The 25055-nt window shown below is 45.8% G+C and overlaps 1 protein-coding gene across 28 annotated transcripts in view; it reads right to left on the minus strand.

Moving 5' to 3' along the window:
- NRXN3 (neurexin 3) overlaps positions 1 to 25055 on the minus strand; it is a 637781-nt gene that overhangs the window by 438776 nt on the left and 173950 nt on the right. For all 28 annotated transcript variants that reach the window (XR_015874809.1, XR_015874808.1, XR_015874807.1 and 25 more), the window contains 2 exons: positions 21824 to 22262; positions 17336 to 17719 (listed from right to left, as the gene is read on the minus strand). Coding sequence is in view for 25 of the 28 variants with exons in the window: in XM_088460858.1 (XP_088316984.1) it covers positions 17336 to 17719; positions 21824 to 22262 (823 nt within the window). In the remaining 3 variants the exon portion in view is untranslated. The remainder of the gene's footprint in view (positions 1 to 17335; positions 17720 to 21823; positions 22263 to 25055) is intronic.

The following is a 25055-nucleotide window of genomic DNA, read 5'->3' on the forward strand; positions in this document are numbered from 1 at the left end:
CTCTCTACCATATCTCACCACTGCTGCCCACTACTCCCCGCTCATACTCTCTACCGTATCTCACCGCTGCTGCCCACTACTCCCCGCTCATACTCTCTACCGTATCTCACCACTGCTGCTCACTACTCCCCACTTATACTCTCTACCGTATCTCACCGCTGCTGCTCACTACTCCCCACTTATACTCTCTACCGTATCTCACCGCTACTGCCCACTACTCCCCGCATATTTTCTCTACCGTATCTCACCGCTGCTGCTCACTACTCCCCGCTTATACTCTCTACCGTATCTCACCGCTGCTGCTCACTACTCCCCACTTATACTCTCTACCGTATCTCACCGCTGCTGCTCACTACTCCCCACTTATACTCTCTACCGTATCTCACCGCTACTGCCCACTACTCCCCGCATATTTTCTCTACCGTATCTCACCGCTGCTGCTCACTACTCCCCGCTTATGTTCTCTACCGTATCTCACAGCTGCTGCTCACTACTCCCCACTTATACTCTCTACCGTATCTCACCGCTGCTGCTCACTACTCCCCACTTATACTCTCTACCGTATCTCACCGCTACTGCCCACTACTCCCCGCATATTTTCTCTACAGTATCTCACCGCTGCTGCTCACTACTCCCCGCTTATGTTCTCTACCGTATCTCACCGCTGCTGCCCACTACTCCCCGCTTATACTCTCTACCATATCTCACCGCTGCTGCCTACTACTCCCCGCTTATACTCTCTACCGTATCTCACCGCTGCTGCCCACTACTCCCCGCTTATGTTCTCTACCGTATCTCACCGCTGCTGCCCACTACTCCCCGCTTATACTCTCTACTGTATCTCACCGCTGCTGCCTACTACTCCCCGCTTATGCTCTCTACCGTATATCACCGCTGCTGCCTACTACTCCCTGCTTATACTCTCTACCGTATCTCACCTCCCCTGTCCACTACTCCCCCACTTATACTCTACCATGTCTCACCTCCCCTGTCCACTACCCCATTCTCTCCACTACTCCCCACTTATACTCTACCGTATCTCACCTCCCCTGTCCACTACTCACCCATTCCCCGCTTCTACTCTCTACCGTATGTCACCTCCCCTGTCCACTACCCCCATTCTCTCCACTACTCCCCCCTTTTATTATCTACCATATCTCACCTCCCCTGTCCACTACCCCCCATTCTCTCCACTACTCCCCCCTTTTATTATCTACCATATCTCACCTCCCCTGTCCACTACCCCCCATTCTCTCCAGTACTCCCCACTTATACTCTACCATATCTCCCCACTGACATTTTGTATCTCATCTCACCTCTCTTGTTCACTTCTCCACCATTCTACTCCCTGCTCAAGAGGAATCAGTGACATCACTGACAATGTAGCTATTTGCTAAAGATCAATTACACAATGACAGTGCAGCCTATCCATACACTAGGGGGTATATTTACTAAAGTGAGAGTTTACACCAGTGACCTCACTGAGAATGCAGTCTATCCATACACCAGTGACCTCACTGAGAATGCAGCCTATGCATACACCAGTGACCTCACTGAGAATGCAGCCTATCCATACACCAGTGACCTCACTGAGAATGCAGCCTATCCATACACCAGTGACATCACTGAGAATGCAGCCTATCCATACACCAGTGACCTCACTGAGAATGCAGCCTATCCATACACCAGTGACCTCACTGAGAATGCAGCCTATCCATACACCAGTGACCTCACTGAGAATGCAGCCTATCCATACACCAGTGACCTCACTGAGAATGAAGTCTATCCATACACCAGTGACCTCACTGAGAATGCAGTCTATCCATACACCAGTGACCTCACTGAGAATGCAGTCTATCCATACACCAGTGACCTCACTGAGAATGCAGCCTATCCATAAACCAGTGACATCACTGAGAATACAGCCTACCATACACCAGTGACCTCACTGAGAATGCAGCCTATCCATACACCAGTGACATCACTGAGAATGCAGCCTATCCATACACCAGTGACCTCACTGAGAATGCAGCCTATCCATACACCAGTGACCTCACTGAGAATGCAGCCTATTCATACACCAGTGACCTCACTGAGAATGCAGCCTATCCATACACCAGTGACCTAACTGAGAATGCAGTCTATCCATACACCAGTGACATCACTGAGAATGCAGCCTATCCATACACCAGTGACCTCACTGAGAATGCAGCCTATGCATACACCAGTGACCTCACTGAGAATGCAGCCTATCCATACACCAGTGACCTAACTGAGAATGTAGCCTACCATACACCAGTGACATCACTGAGAATGCAGCCTATCCATACACCAGTGACCTAACTGAGAATGCAGCCTATCCATACACCAGTGACCTAACTGAGAATGCAGCCTATCCATACACTAGTGACATCACTGAGAATGCAGCCTATCCATACACTAGTGACCTCTCTGAGAATGCAGCCTATCCATACACCAGTGACCTCACTGAGAATGCAGCCTATCCACACACCAGTGACATCACTGAGAATGCAGCCTACCATACACTAGTGACATCACTGAGAATGCAGTCTATCCATACACCAGTGACATCACTGAGAATGCAGCCTATCCATACACCAGTGACATCACTGAGAATGCAGCCTATCCATACACCAGTGACCTAACTGAGAATGCAGCCTATCCATACACCAGTGACCTCACTGAGAATGCAGTCTAACCATACACCAGTGACCTCACTGAGAATGCAGTCTATCCATACACCAGTGACATCACTGAGAATGCAGCCTATCCATACACCAGTGACATCACTGAGAATGCAGCCTATCCATACACCAGTGACATTACTGAGAAGGCAGTCTATCCAATCACTAGTAGACTTTCCCTATACTACACGTACATCTGCTATAACTTTATTTTGTCACAATTTGGGCACTGGTCTAACTTAGATTAATGAGGTTAATGGTACCAGTTTAAAAAATGTGTCTCAGTGCCTTCAGTAATTATGCAGAGGATACACACACAGAAGTAGGCAAAGCATGGGGAAGCCTATGTAACAAGTAAATGTACTGCGGCATTCTTCTTAGAAATATTACAGGAAAATATTCTGTTTTATTTAAATAAAGCATTTTTTTTCCAAACTTAAATATATTGATTTATTTTCCGATTACTATTTAGTTTCCTTAATTGATAATGGAAGTGTGCATGTGTGAGCGTACAAGCTGGGCCACAAATACTCATTTGTCTCCACGCTGCCCCCAGTTACATTTTATTGTTACATTGCAGAGATACCAGGTTTTCAATGGCTGTGATAAGAGGCAATGGATAATCTTTGTAATCGCAGCAAATTGGTAAATCTGCCCCACACACACTACTGTATACAAACGCACACAGACACAAAATATAACAAACACACAGACACATACATAGTGCATTACACACACAGTCACATACACAATATTACAAACACAGACACATACATAGTGCATTACAAACACACAGACACACAGTATTACAAACACACAGACACATACATAGTGCATTACAAGCACACAGACACACAGTATTACAAACACACAGACACATACATAGTGCATTACAAGCACAGACACACAGTATTACAAACACACCCAAAGACACATACATAGTGCATTACAAACACACACACACAGTATTACAAACACACAGTATTACAAACACACAGACACATACATAGTGCATTACAAGCACAGAAACATACATAGTGCATTACAAACACAGACACATACACAAAATACAAACACAGACACATACATAGTGCATTACAAACACACAGACACACAGTATTACAAACACACAGACACATACATAGTGCATTACAAGCACACAGACACACAGTATTACAAACACACAGACACATACATAGTGCATTACAAGCACAGACACACAGTATTACAAACACACCCACAGACACATACATAGTGCATTACAAACACACACACAGTATTACAAACACACACACACAGTATTACAAACACACAGTATTACAAACACACAGACACATACATAGTGCATTACAAGCACAGAAACATACATAGTGCATTACAAACACAGACACATACACAAAATACAAACACAGACACATACATAGTGCATTACAAGCACACAGACACACAGTATTACAAACACACAGACACATACATAGTGCATTACAAGCACAGACACACAGTATTACAAACACACCCACAGACACATACATAGTGCATTACAAACACACAGACACACAGTATTACAAACACACACACAGTATTACAAACACACACACACAGTATTACAAACACACACACACAGTATTACAAACACACAGTATTACAAACACACAGTATTACAAACACACAGACACATACATAGTGCATTACAAGCACAGACACATACATAGTGCATTAGAAGCACAGACACACAGTATTACGAACACACACATACATACACACAACTACAGATGCACAGAAAGACACATAGTATTACAGATGCCTGCACAGTGTACAAACACAGATACACACACAGCATTACAAATACAGATAGACGCTAGTGCAGACAGGACAGGAGCTGTTTACAGAAGGAAGATAATCTAACCAGTATAGTAAATGTTAGCTATAGCCCTGGGACAGCGGCTGTGAAGGGGAGGGCTGATCACACAGAGCGGAGGGGGGCACCTGTACCAGCCCACTCCAAATGTCACCGCAACCTTTACACAGCACAATATAACAGGAGCTCTCCGGCAACAGCTGGAATTACCCATGTCATATGTTATTCACAGACCCACTTATGTCATAGTCCACTAGGTTAGGTCATCTGCACAACGGTGACCAATTATGCCACGCGGACATGCGGTTATGTCATATGTACAACTGGGTATGACAGGCACTCAGCCGGTTATGTCATACGTCCATCTCGTTTTACACCAGCAAACTAGTATAGGAAATAAGGTTAATGCAATCTTCACCACAAGACTTGTACTCTATTAACCCCTTCACCTGATACGAGGCCAATATTCAACTGTAGGTTTTCCTGTAGCCAGCAATCGGTCTTCCTGCGATGAGGTAGAAGGATTATTACTTGTACCCCATCATCAGGCCCAGCTGGCAGACTCTCCGAGTGCCCAGTCTCTGTGCAGGGTCAGAGATAAATCTGATCGCTGCCGTTCTAGACGGGGGGTGGATTTTACTCCCAGTCCTGAATCCTGTCACTGGCGCTTCGCAGGGTGGAATGAAAAGATAATTACAATGATACACATCGCTTCTAAGACAGTCGGAAAGAGAAATCATTACTGATGTCCCCAGTGAGTGGATCAGTGAAACAATAGAATGTTATATACGGGGGATGCATAGTGCAGTGTACATTTAAATGCGCCATACTAGGTTTGGTTATCATGCTGTGCAGCACCCAGTGACGGTGAAAGGCAGCGGCCGGATGATGCTGTAGGACAAGGCTTGTGTGTGACACTCTGGGCCAGGGGCGTAACTAGGCATTTAAAGGCCCCATAGCAAAAGTTTGCAAGGGCCCCTATGTACCATCCAATGGTGGAAAATGTATATAATACATGTAACTTTGACAAGGAAGATGCCCCCCCCTCGCCCAGATCTGGGCCCCATAGCAGCTGCACCCCTTGCCCCTATGGTAGTTTCGCCCATTCCCGGGGCCCGCCATGCAGTGTGCTGTGGCATGCAGGCAGACTCGCAGTGCAGTGAGGATGACGCAGGGACGGTCAGGCAGCGTGTATAAGGATTACAGACGCTTTCTTATTCTCTGGATAAATTCCGCTGAGATTATTACAAGCGCACGGGGGTTATGCTCTTAAATCTCTAATCTTTCAATTGCTTTGTGCGCAGAGAGAGGGGCGATACTGATTAACTCCACAATGCTGAGCGCTGTCCTCTTCTGATTAACGTTACTGGAGGCTGCGGCTCCCCAGGCGGGGGAAGGGTTAAATGTAATAAATCAGAGCACAGGATTACAGGAAATCCCCAATTCAAGAGGTTTTGTGACTCCAAAGGGTTTAGCATGCAGAAAGGGGAGAGCGCCCCCCACTGGCAACCGTCTGCAAGTATTGTACAGAGGAGAAGAGAGAGGAATATATGTAATATGGTATAATTACTATCCTACAGGAGCTACCTCTGAACCATGAATGCACGCAGTGATATAAGCACAATCTCAGCGGTGTTAATGGGTGACCCTGCCAGTATGTCTGGCACAGCCCGGGCACTATGGACCACACAAACCATCTATATGGTGTAACATACATAGATGGTGCTATCAGGTCCTGACCCAGCACATTTGCCAGCTCGGCCCTCTCTCTCCTATATTCAGAAATGATCCCCTGGACTCGCACCATTGGCATTACCCTAGGGAATAATAAGGGGTTAAACTTGTGCCACATTATACCTCCATTAACCAGATGAGTTCATGCTGCGGCCTTGGCTCCGGCCTCCGTGTGTATCTTATCGGCTTATCATGCACATTCCCTCTGGGGGCTCCAGGATTAGAATGGAGAGACGCGGCTGGCTGCTTGGTGAAATTAATTGGAAAATAGCTGCCTGGAGGGTGGATGCAGCACAGACTAGGGCCTGGAAGGCATCATGGAATATGTAGTGCTTCATGTGGGTGGAGGCACAGTACAGTCACATTATTATCACAGTCATTCACAGGTGTACGACCCATCCTCACATCAGTGACCCATCATTACTCTCTACAACACTTCCATGAGCCGGTGATAAAAAGAAGCATCACTCCTACTGCTGGTCATGTCCCCTGTACCTTATTATCTGCATAGTACCACTTCTCCTGTTCTGTATACTGGTATATGTGCTACTGACTGCATAGTACCACTTCTCATGTTCTGTATACTGGTATATGTGCTACTGACTGCATAGTACCACTTCTCATGTTCTGTATAATGGTATATGTGCTACTGACTGCATAGTACCACTTCTCATGTTCTGTATAATGGTATATGTGTTACTGACTGCATAGTACCACTTCTCCTGTTAAGTATACTGGTATATGTGCTACTGACTGCATAGTACCACTTCTCCTGTTCTGTATACTGGTATATGTGCTACTGACTACATAGTACCACTTCTCCTGTTCTGTATACTGGTATATGTGCTACTGACTGCATAGTACCACTTCTCCTGTTCTGTATACTGGTATATGTGCTACTGACTGCATAGTACCACTTCTCCTGTTCTGTATACTGGTATATGTGCTACTGACGGCATAGTACCACTTCTCCTGTTCTGTATACTGGTATATGTGCTACTGACTGCATAGTACCACTTCTCCTGTTCTGTATACTGGTATATGTGCTACTGACTGCATAGTACCACTTCTCATGTTCTGTATACTGGTATATGTGCTACTGACTGCATAGTACCACTTCTCATGTTCTGTATACTGGTATATGTGCTACTGACTGCATAGTACCACTTCTCATGTTCTGTATACTGGTATATGTGCTACTGACTGCATAGTACCACTCCTCATGTTCTGTATAATGGTATATGTGTTACTGACTGCATAGTACCACTTCTCCTGTTAAGTATACTGGTATATGTGCTACTGACTGCATAGTACCACTTCTCCTGTTCTGTATACTGGTATATGTGCTACTGACTACATAGTACCACTTCTCCAGTTCTGTATACTGGTATATGTGCTACTGACTGCATAGTACCACTTCTCCTGTTCTGTATACTGGTATATGTGCTACTGACTGCATAGTACCACTTCTCCTGTTCTGTATACTGGTATATGTGCTACTGACGGCATAGTACAACTTCTCCTGTTCAGTATACTGGTATATGTGCTACTGACTGCATAGTACCACTTCTCCTGTTCTGTATAATGGTAGAAGTGTTACTGACTGCATAGTACCACTTCTCCTGTTCTGTATACTGGTATATGTGCTACTGACTGCATAGTACCACTTATTCTGTTCTGTATACTGGGCTGTGTGACACTGCATAGTACCACTTCTCCTGTTCTGCCTACGGGGATGTGTGACACTGCATAGTACCACTTCTTCTGCTCTGCATACTGGTATATATGACACTGCATAGTACCACTTCTCCTGTTCTGTATACTGGGATGTGTGACACTGCATAGTACCACTTCTCCTGTTCTGCATACTGGGATGTGTGACACTGCAAAGTACCACTTATTATGTTCTGTATACTGGGCTGTGTGACAATGCATAGTACCACTTCTCCTGTTCTGCCTACTGGGATGTGTGACACTGCATAGTACCACTTCTTCGCATAGTACCACTTCTTCTGTTCTGCATACTGGTATATGTGACACTGCATAGTACCACTTCTCCTGTTCTGTATACTGGGATGTGTGACACTGCATAGTACCACTTCTCCTGTTCTGCATACTGGGATGTGTGATACTGCGTAGTACCACTTCTCCTGTTCTGCATACTGGGATGTGTGACAATGCATAGTACCACTTATCCTTTTCTGTATACTGGGGTGTGTGATACTGCATAGTACCACTTCTCCTGTTCTGTATACTGGGATGTGTGACGATGCATAGTACCACTTATCCTTTTCTGTATACTGGGGTGTGTGATACTGCATAGTACCACTTATCCTGTTCTGTATACTGGGATGTGTGACACTGCATAGTACCACTTCTCCTGTTCTGCATACTGGGATGTGTGACACTGCATAGTACCACTTCTCCTGTTCTGCATACTGGGATGTGTGATACTGCGTAGTACCACTTCTCCTGTTCTGCATACAGGGATGTGTGACAATGCATAGTACCACTTATCCTTTTCTGTATACTGGGGTGTGTGATACTGCATAGTACCACTTCTCCTGTTCTGCATACTGGGATGTGTGACAATGCATAGTACCACTTATCCTTTTCTGTATACTGGGGTGTGTGATACTGCATAGTACCACTTATCCTGTTCTGTATACTGGGATGTGTGACACTGCATAGTACCACTTCTCCTGTTCTGCATACTGGGATGTGTGATACTGCATAGTACCAGTTCTCCTGTTCTGCATACTGGGATGTGTGACAATGCATAGTACCACTTATCCTTTTCTGTATACTGGGGTGTGTGATACTGCATAGTACCACTTCTCCTGTTCTGTATACTGGGATGTGTGACACTGCATAGTACCACTTCTCCTGTTCTGTATACTGGGATGTGTGACACTGCATAGTACCACTTCTCCTGTTCTGCATACTGGGATGTGTGATACTGCATAGTACCAGTTCTCCTGTTCTGCATACTGGGATGTGTGACAATGCATAGTACCACTTATCCTGTTCTGTATACTGGGGTGTGTTACACGGCATAGTATCACTTCTCCTGTTCTGCCTACTGGGATGTGTGACACTGCATAGTACACTTCTTCTGTTCTGCATACTGGTATATATGACACTGCATAGTACCATTTCTCCTGTTCTGTATACTGGGATGTGTGACACTGCATAGTACCACTTCTCCTGTTCTGCATACTGGGATGTGTGATACTGCACAGTACCACTTCTCCTGTTCTGCATACTGGAATGTGTGACAATGCATAGTACCACTTCTCCTGTTCTGTATACTGGGGTGTGTGATACTGCATAGTACCACTTCTCCTGTTCTGTATACTGGGATGTGTGACACTGCATAGTACCACTTCTCCTGTTCTGTATACTGGGATGTGTGACACTGCATAGTACCACTTCTCTTGTTCTGTATACTGGGACGTGTGATACTGCATAGTACCACTTCTTCTGTTCTGCATACTGGTATATATGACACTGCATAGTACCACTTCTCCTGTTCTGTATACTGGGATGTGTGACACTGCATAGTACCACTTCTCCTGTTCTGTATACTGGGGTGTGTGACACTGCATAGTACCACTTCTCCTGTTCTGTATACTGGGGTGTGTGACACTGCATAGTACCACTTCTCTTGTTCTGTATACTGGGATGTGTGACACTGCATAGTACCACTTCTCTTGTTCTGTATACTGGGGTGTGTGACACTGCATAGTACCTCCTGTCATGTATATGTGCTACTGACTGTATAGTACCACTTCTCATGTTCTGTATACTGGTATATGTGCTACTGACGGCATAGTACCACTCCTCATGTTCTGTATACTGGTATATGTGCTACTGACTGCATAGTACCACTTATCCTGTTCTGTATACTGGTATATGTGCTACTGACGGCATAGTACAACTTCTCATGCTCTGTATACTGGTATATGTGCTACTGACTGCACAGTACCACTTATCCTGTTCTGTATACTGATATATGTGCTACTGACTGCATAGTACAACTTATCCTGTTCTGTATACTGGTATATGTGCTACTGACTGCATACTACCACTTATCCTGTTCTGTATACTGGGATGTGTGATACTGCATAGTACCACTTCTCCTGTTCTGTATACTGGGGTGTGTGACACTGCATAGTACCGCTTCTCCTGTTCTGTATACTGGGGTCTGTGACACTGCATAGTACTGCTTCTCCTGTTCTGCATACTGGGATGTGTGACACTGCATACTATCGCTTCTCCTGTTCTGTATACTGGGGTGTGTGACACTGCATAGTACCACTTCTCCTGTTCTGTATACTGGGGTGTGTGACACTGCATAGTACCACTTCTCCTGTTCTGTATACTGGGGTGTGTGATACTGCATAGTACCACTTCTCCTGTTCTGTATACTGGGGTGTGTGATACTGCATAGTACCACTTCTCCTGTTCTGTATACTGGGGTGTGTGATACTGCATAGTACCACTTCTCCTGTTCTGTATACTGGGGTGTGTGATACTGCATAGTACCACTTCTCCTGTTCTGTATACTGGGGTGTGTGATACTGCATAGTACCACTTCTCCTGTTCTGTATACTGGGGTGTGTGATACTGCATAGTACCACTTCTCCTGTTCTGTATACTGGAATGTGTGACACTGCATAGTACCACTTCTCCTGTTCTGTATACTGGGGTGTGTGACACTGCATAGTACCGCGTCTCCTGTTCTGTATACTGGGATGTGTGACACTGCATAGTACTACGTCTCCTGTTTTGTATACTGGGATGTGTGACACTGCATACTACCGCTTCTCCTGTTCTGTATACTGGGATGTGTGACACTGCATAGTACCACTTCTCCTGCTCTGCATACTGGGATGTGTGACACTGCATACTACCGCTTCTCCTGCTCTGCATACTGGGATGTGTGACACTGCATAGTACCACTTCTCCTGTTCTGTATACTGGGATGTGTGACACTGCATAGTACCACTTCTCCTGTTCTGTATACTGGAATGTGTGACACTGCATAGTCCCACTTCTCCTGTTCTGTATACTGGGGTGTGTGACACTGCATAGTACCACTTCTCCTGTTCTGTATACTGGGATGTGTGACACTGCATAGTACCACTTATCCTGTTCTGTATACTGGGATGTGTGACACTGCATAGTACCACTTCTCTTGCTCTGTATACTGGGATGTGTGACACTGCATAGTACCACTTATCCTGTTCTGTATACTGGGATGTGTGGCACTGCATAGTACCACTTCTCCTGTTCTGTATACTGGGGTGTGTGACACTGCATAGTACCACTTCTCCTGTTCTGTATACTGGGGTGTGTGACACTGCATAGTACCACTTCTCCTGTTCTGTATACTGGGGTGTGTGATACTGCATAGTACCACTTCTCCTGTTCTGTATACTGGGGTGTGTGATACTGCATAGTACCACTTCTCCTGTTCTGTATACTGGGGTGTGTGATACTGCATAGTACCACTTCTCCTGTTCTGTATACTGGGGTGTGTGATACTGCATAGTACCACTTCTCCTGTTCTGTATACTGGGGTGTGTGATACTGCATAGTACCACTTCTCCTGTTCTGTATACTGGACTGTGTGACACTGCATAGTACCACTTCTCCTGTTCTGTATACTGGGGTGTGTGACACTGCATAGTACCACGTCTCCTGTTCTGTATACTGGGATGTGTGACACTGCATAGTACCACTTCTCCTGTTCTGTATACTGGGATGTGTGATACTGCATAGTACCACTTCTCCTGTTCTGTATACTGGGATGTGTGACACGGCATAGTACCACTTCTCCTGCTCTGTATACTGGGATGTGTGACACTGCATAGTACCACTTCTCCTGCTCTGTATACTGGGATGTGTGACACTGCATAGTACCACTTCTCCTGTTCTGTATACTGGGATGTGTGACACTGCATAGTACCACTTCTCCTGTTCTGTATACTGGGATGTGTGACACTGCATAGTACCGCTTCTCCTGTTCTGTATACTGGGGTGTGTGACACTGCATAGTACCACTTCTCCTGTTCTGTATACTGGGTTGTGTGACACTGCATAGTACCGCTTCTCCTGTTCTGTATACTGGGGTGTGTGACACTGCATAGTACCACTTCTCCTGTTCTGTATACTGGGGTGTGTGATACTGCATAGTACCACTTCTCCTGTTCTGTATACTGGGGTGTGTGATACTGCATAGTACCACTTCTCCTGTTCTGTATACTGGGGTGTGTGATACTGCATAGTACCACATATCCTGTTCTGTATACTGGGGTGTGTGCCACTGCATAGTACCACTTCTCCTGTTCTGTATATAGTTATCAGTGTGTCTGTTGGTAGAAACCCGTACTGGCACAGGGAGAACATACAAAATCTCCACTGGTCAGTAATGAACTCTGGGTCTCAGGCAGCAATTGTTGCCCCCCCAGTGCCACCATTCTGACTATCTAATTCCTGGACTGGACATGAGCACAGAGAAATATATAGGGGGAGATGCATCAAACCTTGGAGAGAGAAAAAAGCATCCAATCAGCTGTCATTTTATAGACTGTGCCAGACACATGACAGTCAGAAGCCGATTGGTTGTTATGGGCAACGTCTCCACTTTATCTCTCTCCCCAAGGTTTGATACTCCCCTTAAATAATTTCCTGACGGAGAGAAAACCATGGAGCGATGTGCTGCCTATAAGCCCAGAGTTCCCAGGTCATGGGCCCTGTACCATCACAGAGGTAACGTCTTGTTGGGTGTCTGGATGGGCAGCACCTGGTCTGGTGTCTGCTGCCAATTAGTGGGGCCCTCAGTTAGTAGATGTGTGACTGCCTCTCAGATCTGTGTCACCACCTAGGACTAGAGAGACAGATAAATGATATGGGCATAGGGAGAGATCCGTGTCCTGATTTACTGAACATTTACTGAAACCAACCCCTACAAAGATAGAAGGGATCATTCCCCTTTATGTAGGCTGGGCCTGTTCCTTACATAAACACTTTGAATAGTTTAACGTAAGAGAAGCTTCTGCTGATAGCACCCAGGAGGAGACTGATTCCTCCCTACAGTGTCCCAATTGATTGACAGCTAAGGCAGCTAATGAAGTCAGGACTCGTATCCTGGTGAGGGAAATTACCTCTTACTTCACTTCATTTATAAAGGACATCTCTTCCCACAAAGTACATGGCTTATATCTTGTGTACAGTATAATTTAAAGAGGATGGAAAGCCCCAGCCACATAGTGGCCTGAAGAGGGTCACATAACTGGATACGATCACTGTTTGGCATGATATGAGGACTTCCTTGGCAGTGACCTTTATGAAAACTTTGACCCGCTTTGTGCTAACCGCTTGGTCCGGTAACAGATGACCCACAGCTATGTGATGACCCCTTTGACCAGCTATGTAATGACCCCTTTGACCAGTTATGTCATACCCCTTTGACCAGCTATGCGATGATCCCAGTGACCAGCTATGTGATGACTCCTTTAGAAAAACATGTGGCCCAATATTCTTGGTCTGCTACACAACAACCTCTTTGGCCAGCTATGTGATGACCTCCTTGGACCAATCTATGATGATATATTTGGTCTGCTATACAACAACCTCTTTGTCCAACTATGCGATGACCTACTTGGCCCAATTTGTGGTGAAATCTCTGTACGCTATACAACAACCTCTTTGACCAGCTATGCGATGACCTACTTGGCCCAATTTGTGGTGAAATCTCTGTACGCTATACAACAACCTCTTTGACCAGCTATGCGATGACCTACTTGGCCCAATTTGTGGTAATATCTTTGGTCTGGTATACAACAACCTTTTTGGCCAGCTATGTGATGACCTCCTTGGCCCAATTTGTGATGATATATTTGGTCTGCTATACAACAACCTCATTGGCCTGATATGTGATGACCTCCTTGGCCCAATCTGTGGTGATATCTTTGGTCTGCTATACAACAACCTCATTGACCTGATATGTGATGACCTCCTTGGCCCAATCTGTGATATCTTTGGTCTGCTATACAACAACCTCATTGGCCTGATATGTGATGACCTCCTTGGCCCAATCTGTGATATCTTTGGTCTGCTATACAACAACCTCATTGGCCTGATATGTGATGACCTCCTTGGCCCAATCTGTGGTGATATCTTTAGTCTGCTATACAACAACCTAGTTGGCTTGATATGTGATGACCTCCTTTGCCCAATCTGTGATATCTTTGGTCTGCTATACAACAACCTCATTGGCCTGATATGTGATGACCTCCTTGGCCCAATCTGTGATGATATCTTTGGTCTGCTATACAATAACCTCATTGGCCTGATATAAGATGACCTCCTTAGCCCAATATGCACAGGAGCTGCCAAGCACATTCCTACACAAACAAAATTAATATTGAATTTCAGCCATTTGGTGCTAGCCCATTTAGTCATGTTAATAGACAATTTGTTTATCAACTTGCTTAGAAGAGGTAAATCAACAGCCATTGCCGCTAACATACTATGAAATATCCTCTACTTGCATCAAAGCTTGGAGGTAACTTCTAATGTTCCATCACTGAGGCTCCTCCACCTGTGAGCAGAGGGGTTTGGGTACCAGAGAATGTATAGGTGGGGGATTTGCATGCATATGTCTAAATACATATAAATATATCAGGAAATACCTACACGCTGTGCATACTATTCAATACATGTACCATGCATATATGTATATGGAAGGAGACACTAGCACAGCCAGGCATTCTACATAATCTACAGCACAGGATGGAATGGTTACAGGAACCTCAATATATACTTTCTATACACACACATCATGTACAATCACATAAACAGCTCAAAGTGGGAGATTAAAGGAAAATGAGACTAAAGCCATTCCCATAATGGGACACATCTAGTAAGCTTGTGCCTTATATCTCAGACATTTCCTAAGCCACACAGCAAAAGAGCAAATCCTCACCTCATACATCTTAATATAAATACATCACATACTCCAAAACAATGAAGACCACCATGGCCTCACTTGCCATGATGGACATCAATGTCTATAAACGGGCCAAGAATGGACCTCAAGACCACAGTTATAATAATATAGTCTAGGAGAGGACACGGACACATACAAACACTGATAACATACCGTTACTATGAATTAGCATGCATATATAAACATTCATACATACTATAGACATGTATGTTATATCTCACCAACACAACAAGGAGGTGAAGTTATCCTCTCATATCTGCAGCTCTGGAAACAGAGCTATAAGCACAAGATCAGATGTATACATATGTCGGAAATATAATGAAATAGAGAATAAAATATTATTACTGCATTATCTAAACCTGAATATTTAAAATCTACCAGACACTAGTGATATGTCTAGAAAATGTGTCATGTTCAAGAGATTTCTATATATTGAGATATGAAGGTTTAGTGTTCCATCTACACATTCTGGGTACCTGACTTCCGACTGCTGTAACACAAAACAAATACCTATAGTGAATCTAATAGCAGCTCTGCTCTCTATGATCTCCTCACCTGGACAGTACAGACTAACACTGTGTGATCTCCTCACCTGGTCAGTACAGCCCAACACTGTGTGATCTCCTCACCTGGTCAGTACAGACTAACACTGTATGATCTCCTCACCTGGTCAGTACAGCCCAACACTCTGTGATCTCACCTGGTCAGTACAGCCCAACACTCTGTGATCTCCTCACCTGGACAGTACAGACTAACACTGTATGATCTCCTCACCTGGTCAGTACAGCCCAACACTGTGATCTCACCTGGTCAGTACAGCCCAACACTCTGTGATCTCCTCACCTGGACAGTACAGCCCAACACTCTGTGATCTCCTCACCTGGACAGTACAGACTAACACTGTATGATCTCCTCACCTGGTCAGTACAGCCCAACACTCTGTGATCTCACCTGGTCAGTACAGCCCAACACTCTGTGATCTCACCTGGTCAGTACAGCCCAACACTCTGTGATCTCCTCACCTGGACAGTACAGACTAACACTGTATGATCTCCTCATCTGGTCAGTACAGCCCAACACTGTGATCTCCTCACCTGTACAGTACAGACTAACACTGTATGATCTCTTCACCTGGGCAGTACAGCCCAACACTCTGTGATCTCCTCACCTGGACAGTACAGACTAACACCGTGTGATCTCCTCACCTGGTCAGTACAGCCCAACACTCTAATCTCCTCACCTGGATAGTACAGACTATCACTCTGTAATCTCCTCACATGGACAGTTCAGACTAACTTTCTGTGTGATCTCCTCACCTGGACAGTACAGACTAACTCTCTGTGTCTCTTCACCTAGACAGTACAGCCCAACTCGGTGTGTCTCCTTACCTAGACAGTACAGCCCAACTTGGTGTGTCTCCTTACCTAGACAGTACAGCCCAACTCGGTGTGATCTCCTCACCTGGATAGTACAGACTATCACTCTGTAATCTCCTCACCTGGACAGTTCAGACTAACTCTCTGTGTGATCTCCTCACCTGGACAGTACAGCCCAACTCGGTGTGTCTCCTTACCTAGACAGTACAGACCAACACTCTGTGTCTCCTTACCTAGACAGTACAGCCCAACACTCTGTGTCTCCATACCTGGACAGTACAGCCCAACACTCTGTGTCTCCTTACCTAGACAGTACAGCCCAACACTCTGTGTCTCCTTACCTAGACAGTACAGCCCAACACTCTGTGTCTCCATACCTGGACAGTACAGCCCAACACGCTGTGTCTCCATACCTGGACAGTACAGCCCAAAACACTCTGTGTCTCCATACCTGGACAGCACAGCCCAAAACACTCTGTGTCTCCATACCTGGACAGTACAGCCCAGCCAGCAGTTAATATTTTGCCTGCCTCCATAAGCAGAGTTTCAGGACAGAATAGAGATAATATCAATAGTTGTCTCTCAGGGTTTATGATACATGATTGTAATCTCAGTGGCCACATTTCCTTTTACAAGAACCCACCTCTTTCACATGTTCTGCCCCAGTGCCCGGTGCCAGTGCAGTCACACACATATCGGTTCCAGCCATCTCTGCAGGCAGCGTTGTTCTTACAGGGGTAACTATCGCACTGTTTGCCACTCATCCGGGAACAGGAGGATTTCACCCCTGCTGCGTTCTGCGCCTCTGCCAGCTGCCGAATATTCTTACTGCGTCCGTCAATGAATAGGTCACGTATGCACCCCACATAACCATAATTCAGCATGGCGGTCCACAACTCGGTGGGCAATATGAGCCCGGCGCGGTTTTCTGGAAGGCCCCCTAAATACATGTCCCCTTCTAAGTCCAGGATCTCACTTTCCCCGCTGGCGGTGAACGGACTGCGCTTGCTGTTGACAGAGATGGTTCCTGTGAGAAAAAAAATGGAAAGGAAATTAATATACAAAAACTCCTTATCAACCACCAAGATAATTCTGTATAAAACCTGTTATTGCGACACCCAGACGAAAAGCATCAACACAAGAACAATAAAATAGATGGATTTTGCACCTTCAGATGACTTCAACTTATCGATATCGATTTAATGATTATAATCAATCTGCTGCCCTCTGTGCTTTTCAGTCATAGATTTTATATAATCAGGCGAGTTGATTTCCGTGTGTTCTGGATAAGAAACTGAACCTGTTCTCGAACAGCTGACATATACAAGGGAAGCTTGGGTGACAAAGCAAAGGTATTTAAACATGTCGACACTCACAATGTCGACAGACACAATGTCTACACCGTATTTTAGTGTTAGGGTTAGGCTGCAATTAGGGTTAGGATTAAAATAAAAGAAAATGGGAAATTCTCCTGTCGACATTATGTCGGTGTTGACATTTGACAGGCTGACAATCTGAATGCCTACATTCTAACTGCTGACAAATGATACCACAAACAATAAATATTCTAACTGTTAACAAAACAATAAATGAACATAACCTGACGGTTAGGCTACTAAAACCATACAGACGCTTACAATAGCTTTGAGCCCGTTTAGTGCAGATTCACCGTGGGGGGCGTGGCTACGACGATTCAATTAAAGCGCAAATAGCATCATCTGCCGCCCGGACAGCCCACTTCACCCCCGATCAGCAGGGGGAGGGTGGCAGCCGGCTCTGGGAGACTTGCCCACTCTTCTGGGCAGCCAGGAGCCCCGCCCAATTTTCGGGAGCCTCCTGATCATTTGGGAGAGTAGGTAAGTATGCTGTGGTGGCGATGAATCAATCTATTGTTTTTTCCTGTGGGGGCAATGAATCAATGTGTGTTTTATTTTCCTTTGGGGGCAATCACTGAATCAATGTGTCTTATTTTTGCCCTGTGGGGGTAAATGTACGTGTGTGTTTTCCCTGTGAGAGATAATGTGTTTGTGTCATTCCCTGCGGCGGCCAATGTGTGTGTTTTTTTTCCTGTGGGGGTCAATGTGTGCGTTTAATTATGGATATAGGGCCTGATTCAGCAGAATACGGAATTGCAAAGCTGCACACAAGCAGCTTTGCAATTCTACCCTTGCAATGATATTAATGCTGCAGGCAGCATCACGCTCCCTGCATACATTAATGATGAGAGTGATCATCTGCGTAATCCTGGGCCGGCTGAGTGACCATGGGGTCGCCAGTGTGCAAAAGAGGCCAGGAAATCTCCATCTACCGACAGAGATCCTGGCCTCTTCCCTCCCCCCAACGGTGGCGACACACCTCCTTTTCCGAGAACGGAGTCCGTCACTGCCCCCTTCCCGCCCCCAAATGGCAGCAGACTGCCAATCACTGCCACTCTGCGTACAATCGCGCAGGACCCTTCCTGGAACAAGCGCAGAACGGGTATCTGCACTCAGCTAATGAAGCCATAGCTAGTTTGGGGGGGTGCATGCTCCAAAATGTCTCCCATAGGGGTGCTAGAGTCATACATCTCCTCATTGCTCCCTGCATAATGTATGGACACTGAGGACAAGATTTGGAGTAAGAGAATAAACCTGTACAAACCAGTCGTGGTACAGTATATACTCTACGTGGTACAGTATATACCCTACGTGGTACAGTATATACTCTACATGGTACAGTATATACCCTACGTGGTACAGTATATACTCTATGTGGTACAGTATATACTCTACGTGGCACAGTATATACCCTACGTGGTACAGTATATACTCTACGTGGTACAGTATATACCCTACGTGGTACAGTATATACTCTACGTGGTACAGTATATACCCTACGTGGTACAGTATATACTCTACGTGGCACAGTATATACCCTACGTGGCACAGTATATACCCTACGTGGTACAGTATATACTCTACGTGGCACAGTATATACCCTACGTGGTACAGTATATACTCTACGCGGTACAGTATATACAAACTGCCTCTTCAACACGGTTAGAACTGTCCATTATTGTACATACTTTTTTTGCAATTTATTGGAAAATGTTTAGTAATTTAGCATCACTGGACTCAATGAAAATCTTGTCCTAAAAATAGTCACGGTCAAAAAAAGCACAGCACCCCCCTCGCCCCTCATCCTTTTCTCAAACTCCCTATAATATTCCAAACATCTAACTGGCGCAATTAGTGTTAATGACTTAATCGCTGCCAGTGCTTTTATTGTTACTGGTGGGGAGAAAACGCCGCAGGTTACAGGACCTCACTCTATTATTTCTCATATCAAACACACACTATAGACCTCTGAGTACGCGAGCGTCAGGGGACCCCCACCCAGCCTGATGGAAATGTATCCTGCGGCTTACCCTCTGCTTCTATGATTTACCCCTCTCTCCTCAGGTTCATGACTCCAGCAGTGAGCTGTAAGGATGCAGGGGTGTATATTACAGGGGGGTTGGTGCATAACTCAGTGTTGGTTAATATAAAACCCTTCTCAAACAGAAGATGCAGTTGGGGGTGTTTGTACTAGCTGCCTATGATATTTGCTGCAGTTAGTGTGGGGGTGATTAATGCTGTACCCACACACAAAACTCAGGGAGGAAGGAGGAGACAGCTCTGGGGCGTCTACCCTTGTATAATGCAATATAAGTGTAACGTCTTTGGGGTATTTACAGACCCTTGTTGTGCAGGGATAATTCAATCAATCTTAATGACTGAGAGGCAGCGATCTCCGCTCAACTTAAATGTCAAGAGCGTTTTCATTATAAAGGTTAATACAACAGGGACGGTGTCAGAATCCGGAGAGCTCATCTCTACGCTGCTTGATCAAACTAAGAGGGGCAGCTAGGCCAGGCTCCACGCCGATTCCATGTGTTGTACAAAAACCGCTTCCGTCTCCTGCACCAGACATGTACATATTGATCTAACTTCTCCAGTTTTTATCTTTAGATCTGTGAACACTGCACAAATATGACACAACGATAAGTGAAATGAAAGCGGTCCGCGTGACGCCCTACGAGCACTGACCCTGCACAATTTATTAGCGTCAGCGTGTAACTGCCGACGGGATCACATAATGGAGGGCTGAGAAGTGCGACTTTGTGTGTCCGTGGATGTGGTCACTGAGCTCAATTTACATGAAACTGGCCATTGACAATGTTAGATTGTAAGCTCTATGGGGAGGAACTTTACATTGGGCTGGACCTCTTCCCGGAATCATGAATTGTTACTAATTGCAAAATTATTTATTTTATTTTATTAGGATCTATATAAATGTTTACTTAGCTGTGTTATATATAAGTACACATTCAGTACTGGCTTACTGGGGCAGATGTATGAAGCACTGGAAAGTGATAAAGTGCAGAGTGATAAATGACCAGCCACTCAGCTCCCAACTGTCATGTTACAGGCTGTGTTTGAAAAATGACAGTTAGGAGCTGATTTGCTGGTCGTTTATCACTCTGCACTTTATCACTCTGCACTTTATCACTCTGCACTTTATCACTCTGCACTTTATCACTCTGCACTTTATCACTTCCCAGAGCTTCATGCATCTGCCCCATTGGTACATAGAGCATGATTCAGAGAGCTGTGATCCTGCACGCAGCTGCTGTACGAATATATGCTAATGCTGAAGCCGGGTGTAAATGTATGGAGACGCCCACCAGCGGCTTTGCAGATTAAAGCAACTACGTACAAATACGCAGTTACCGTCACAAGCCCATTCGATGGTCGGCCAGCTGAGAAGCCCTATGGTCACGCAGAATGGCCGTCTGAACTGAGCTGTCGGAACCATTTTATCTGCGTGCGGGATCGCAGGCGCAGGCACCGACACCCCCAGCAAATATACAGGACACGCCTGCATTTTTTTGCCGCCACTCCTCGTTACCTCCCCTCAAACAGTCCCTGACTCTCAACCACTTTGTGAAGAAATACTCTCTGTGAGCAGCATCGCTAAAGGTACCTTGGCACTTGCGCAGCGCGACCGTGACGTATGTGCAGTAGGCCGCTAATCATTCAACTGAACAAATATCGGAATAGCGTACACCTCTGAATCGGGCCCATAGACTTCAACATACAGAAACACGTACCTGATCTGCCGTCGCGCTGGATATCTACGTGGCACCACTCGCCGTCATTTGCCTTTTTGCTGGTGGCTTTCACCTTGATGGTCCCTGAGCCCATGTCCAGCAGTAGGTAGAGATTCCCATCCAGCAGCTCCACTGCGAAGAAGTCTACCTTTGTGTTCTTCTGGCTCCTGATGTCCTTTCTATCCTGTGGCTTCCCGTGGGTAAAGAGGATGAGGCCATTGGGCTCCGTGGTGCGGAAGTCAAAGGAGATAGAGCCCATCCTCTTGGTGTTCCATTTGGGGAGACTGATGTAGGCCTCTGGGCTTTCAAAGCTGATGGGGTCCAGAGTGGCCACATTCTCACATTTGAAGACCACATCACCGTAGATCTTCATTTTGGTGTCTCCAATCCTTGCCAGACGGGAAAGCTCCAGGCGGATATCATTGTTCTTATACACAACCTGCCATGCAAAGAGAGATGGTAAAGTTCTGGACTTGGAGCAGAGAAACAAAACGTTATTCAATATATCATCTACAGAGAACTGAAAGTGTGGCTGAGAACATGGCCGAACCATGGGGACACATCAGCAGCTGAGAGCCAGCACTGGACTGTGGTGAGAGGGACCCGCCATTGAATCTCATTATAGGGACCTGCAGTGCAGTATAAACCACATTACATTGTGCATACATTCCTCTGTAACATAGATAACAGGGCATATGTACAAAATGTCCACATACAACATGTTGACATTCACAGTGTCGACAATGATGTAATGTCAACACTGTTGACAGAGAGAAAATCCACAGCCGATTTACAGTTTCAGGGTTAGGTTTAGGATTAGTTAAGCCGTCTATGCAAAACTGCATGGTTGACATGCCGACTGGGGTATATTTACCAAAGTGCGGGTTTTGTAGAAGTGGAGATGTTGCCCATAGCGACCAATCAGAATCTAGCTATTATATTCTAGAACGTGCTAGATAAATGATAAGTAGAATCTGATTGGTTGCTATAGACTCTTATCAGAGGCTGTAGGACATGCCAATGATAATATGGGGCACCCCAGCAACACATTTATTGCCCATTCACACCTGCATAGGAATCAGCATGTGTAATAAGAACCAGATAGGGCACACACCATTAATACTTATACAAAATTCCCCAGAACCTAGGAGTCAGCTATGTCAAGTTGCTATCACCAACATACAGCGAAGGCAGCTATTTCATGAGCTAAGTCATTATTGATGTCTTGGTAGAAGCTGTTAAACTGGAACCAGTGACATCACTGAGAATGCAGCCTATCCTCTCACTGAACATTACAGGCCATGGAAATGAATCGGTATTAAACACCGATGGATGGAGTGCCGGCTGTCAGTACACTGACTGCGACATCCCAATGGTTCAAATCCTGACAGGATAACAGTAAATAATGTAACCCTGTCCTATATAACCCCTAACTGTCACCCTCCTTTCCTGCACCCTTATACTAACCCTCCCTACCCCGCACCCTCCCGGTAAGTGCCTAAACCTAACCCCCCCCCTCCGGTGATGCCTGTACCTAACCCCCATATGCCTGGAGCCTAATGCTCCCCCCTTAGTGCCTATCCCTAACTCCCCTCCGGTGGTGCCTGTACTCCCCCCATGCCCGTAGCCTAACCCTAACCTCCCTCCTCCCGCAGCCTAACCCAAAGTCCTGCTGGGCTGCTTAAACTAACTCTCTTCCACCCCCACCCCCCCGCGGCTGATACTTACCTTTACCCAGTATCCTTACGATTGGGATGTCATCTGCAGAGTTATGTCGGGATTCCGGTGCCAGGGTTCTGGCAGGCAGGGCCGCAACTAGGGGGTGGCTAGAGGTGCGCGTGCACCGGGTGCCGGATTGCAGGGGGTGAAAAAAAGCTGACTCGCTGTGGCTTGGGGGCTGTAGATTCAGAAAACGGCCATCCAAAAATGGCCGCCGACAAGGAGGTGACAGATACTAGAGGTCCTACTGGACCTCTAGTGTCTATTAGGCCAGCACAATGCACACAGCGCTCCCGGCACCGGGAACGCTGGCGCTGCCGGGAGAAGATGCTGAAGGCTGCATCTTCTCCCGTGAAACCCCCTGGCAACGAGCATAAACCGCCCTGGCAACGAGCATAAACCCCCCTGGCAATGAACATAAACCCCCCTGTCAACAAGCAATAAACCCCATGGCAACGAGCATAAACCCCATGGCAAGGAGCATAAACCCCATGGCAACAAGCATAAACCCCCTGGCAACAAGCATGTAACCCCATGGCAATGAGCATGTAACCCCATGGCAACGAGCATGTAACCCCATGGCAACGAGCATGGAAATGGTAATGAGCATAAAACCTCTGACAACGAGCAGGTAATTTTAAAGTAATTAGAAGCCTTACTGTGGGGTATAAAATGGTGTCGGGCAAATATGTAAGTGGCACTTTGGTAATAGGCATTACAGTGTGTGGCATAATGTGTAATGGGCATTATGGTGTGTGGAATAATGCAAGTCACTATACCAGGGACGTCTGAGTAGTGCACTGCCTTATGGAGGAGCAAGGACAAAATCCAGGTACGGGAAGGGAGGGGGTGCAAAATTGCTGCCTTGCAGCGGGTGACAGATATCCTAGCTTCGGCCCTGCTGGCAGGCGGCATCCCGGTTGTCAAAATCGCATCCCCATGGAGAAACCCCATTGGAGAAATGTTCATTACACATGGTTATAAAGTCTTTTTTTTTTTTTACATTTAAAAACACAATGTAAATAAATACTAATGTATACAGCCCTCATGAGAATAGCAGTTATAGAAATAAAAAGAGAAATTACAGGCGGCCATTTTGTGGACTGAATATCAAATTCTAGACAATACAGCACTATCAGGTCACTAGGAACCAGTGACCTCCCTAAAACCACAGCCATCCACTCATCAAAGCCACACTTGCCCACTCTCCCCGAATTTCAGAGAGCTCTCCCGGACTCCAGGATAGTAGTCCAACCTCACAGATTCCACATACTTCCAAACTGATGTGGACGGCCTAGGTTCTGGATGACGCAATTCACGTTGAATCATGCTATTGTGACCACTCTCTCCCCCCCTTACACGATGCCACGAATCATGACATCGTATATCTGGGGGTGCTGCCACAGTGACACAATGGTGATGTCACGCCCCCGCACCTGGACACCTCGCAGTGAGTAAATGAAGAAAGTCGCCAACGACTGCTCCCAGCTGCTGAGTGCACGGTGGCGCCTTC

Source organism: Taudactylus pleione, unplaced genomic scaffold (assembly GCF_031769625.1).
Source record: "Taudactylus pleione unplaced genomic scaffold, aTauple2 ptg000987l, whole genome shotgun sequence".
Taxonomy (NCBI): Eukaryota; Metazoa; Chordata; class Amphibia; order Anura; family Myobatrachidae; genus Taudactylus; species Taudactylus pleione.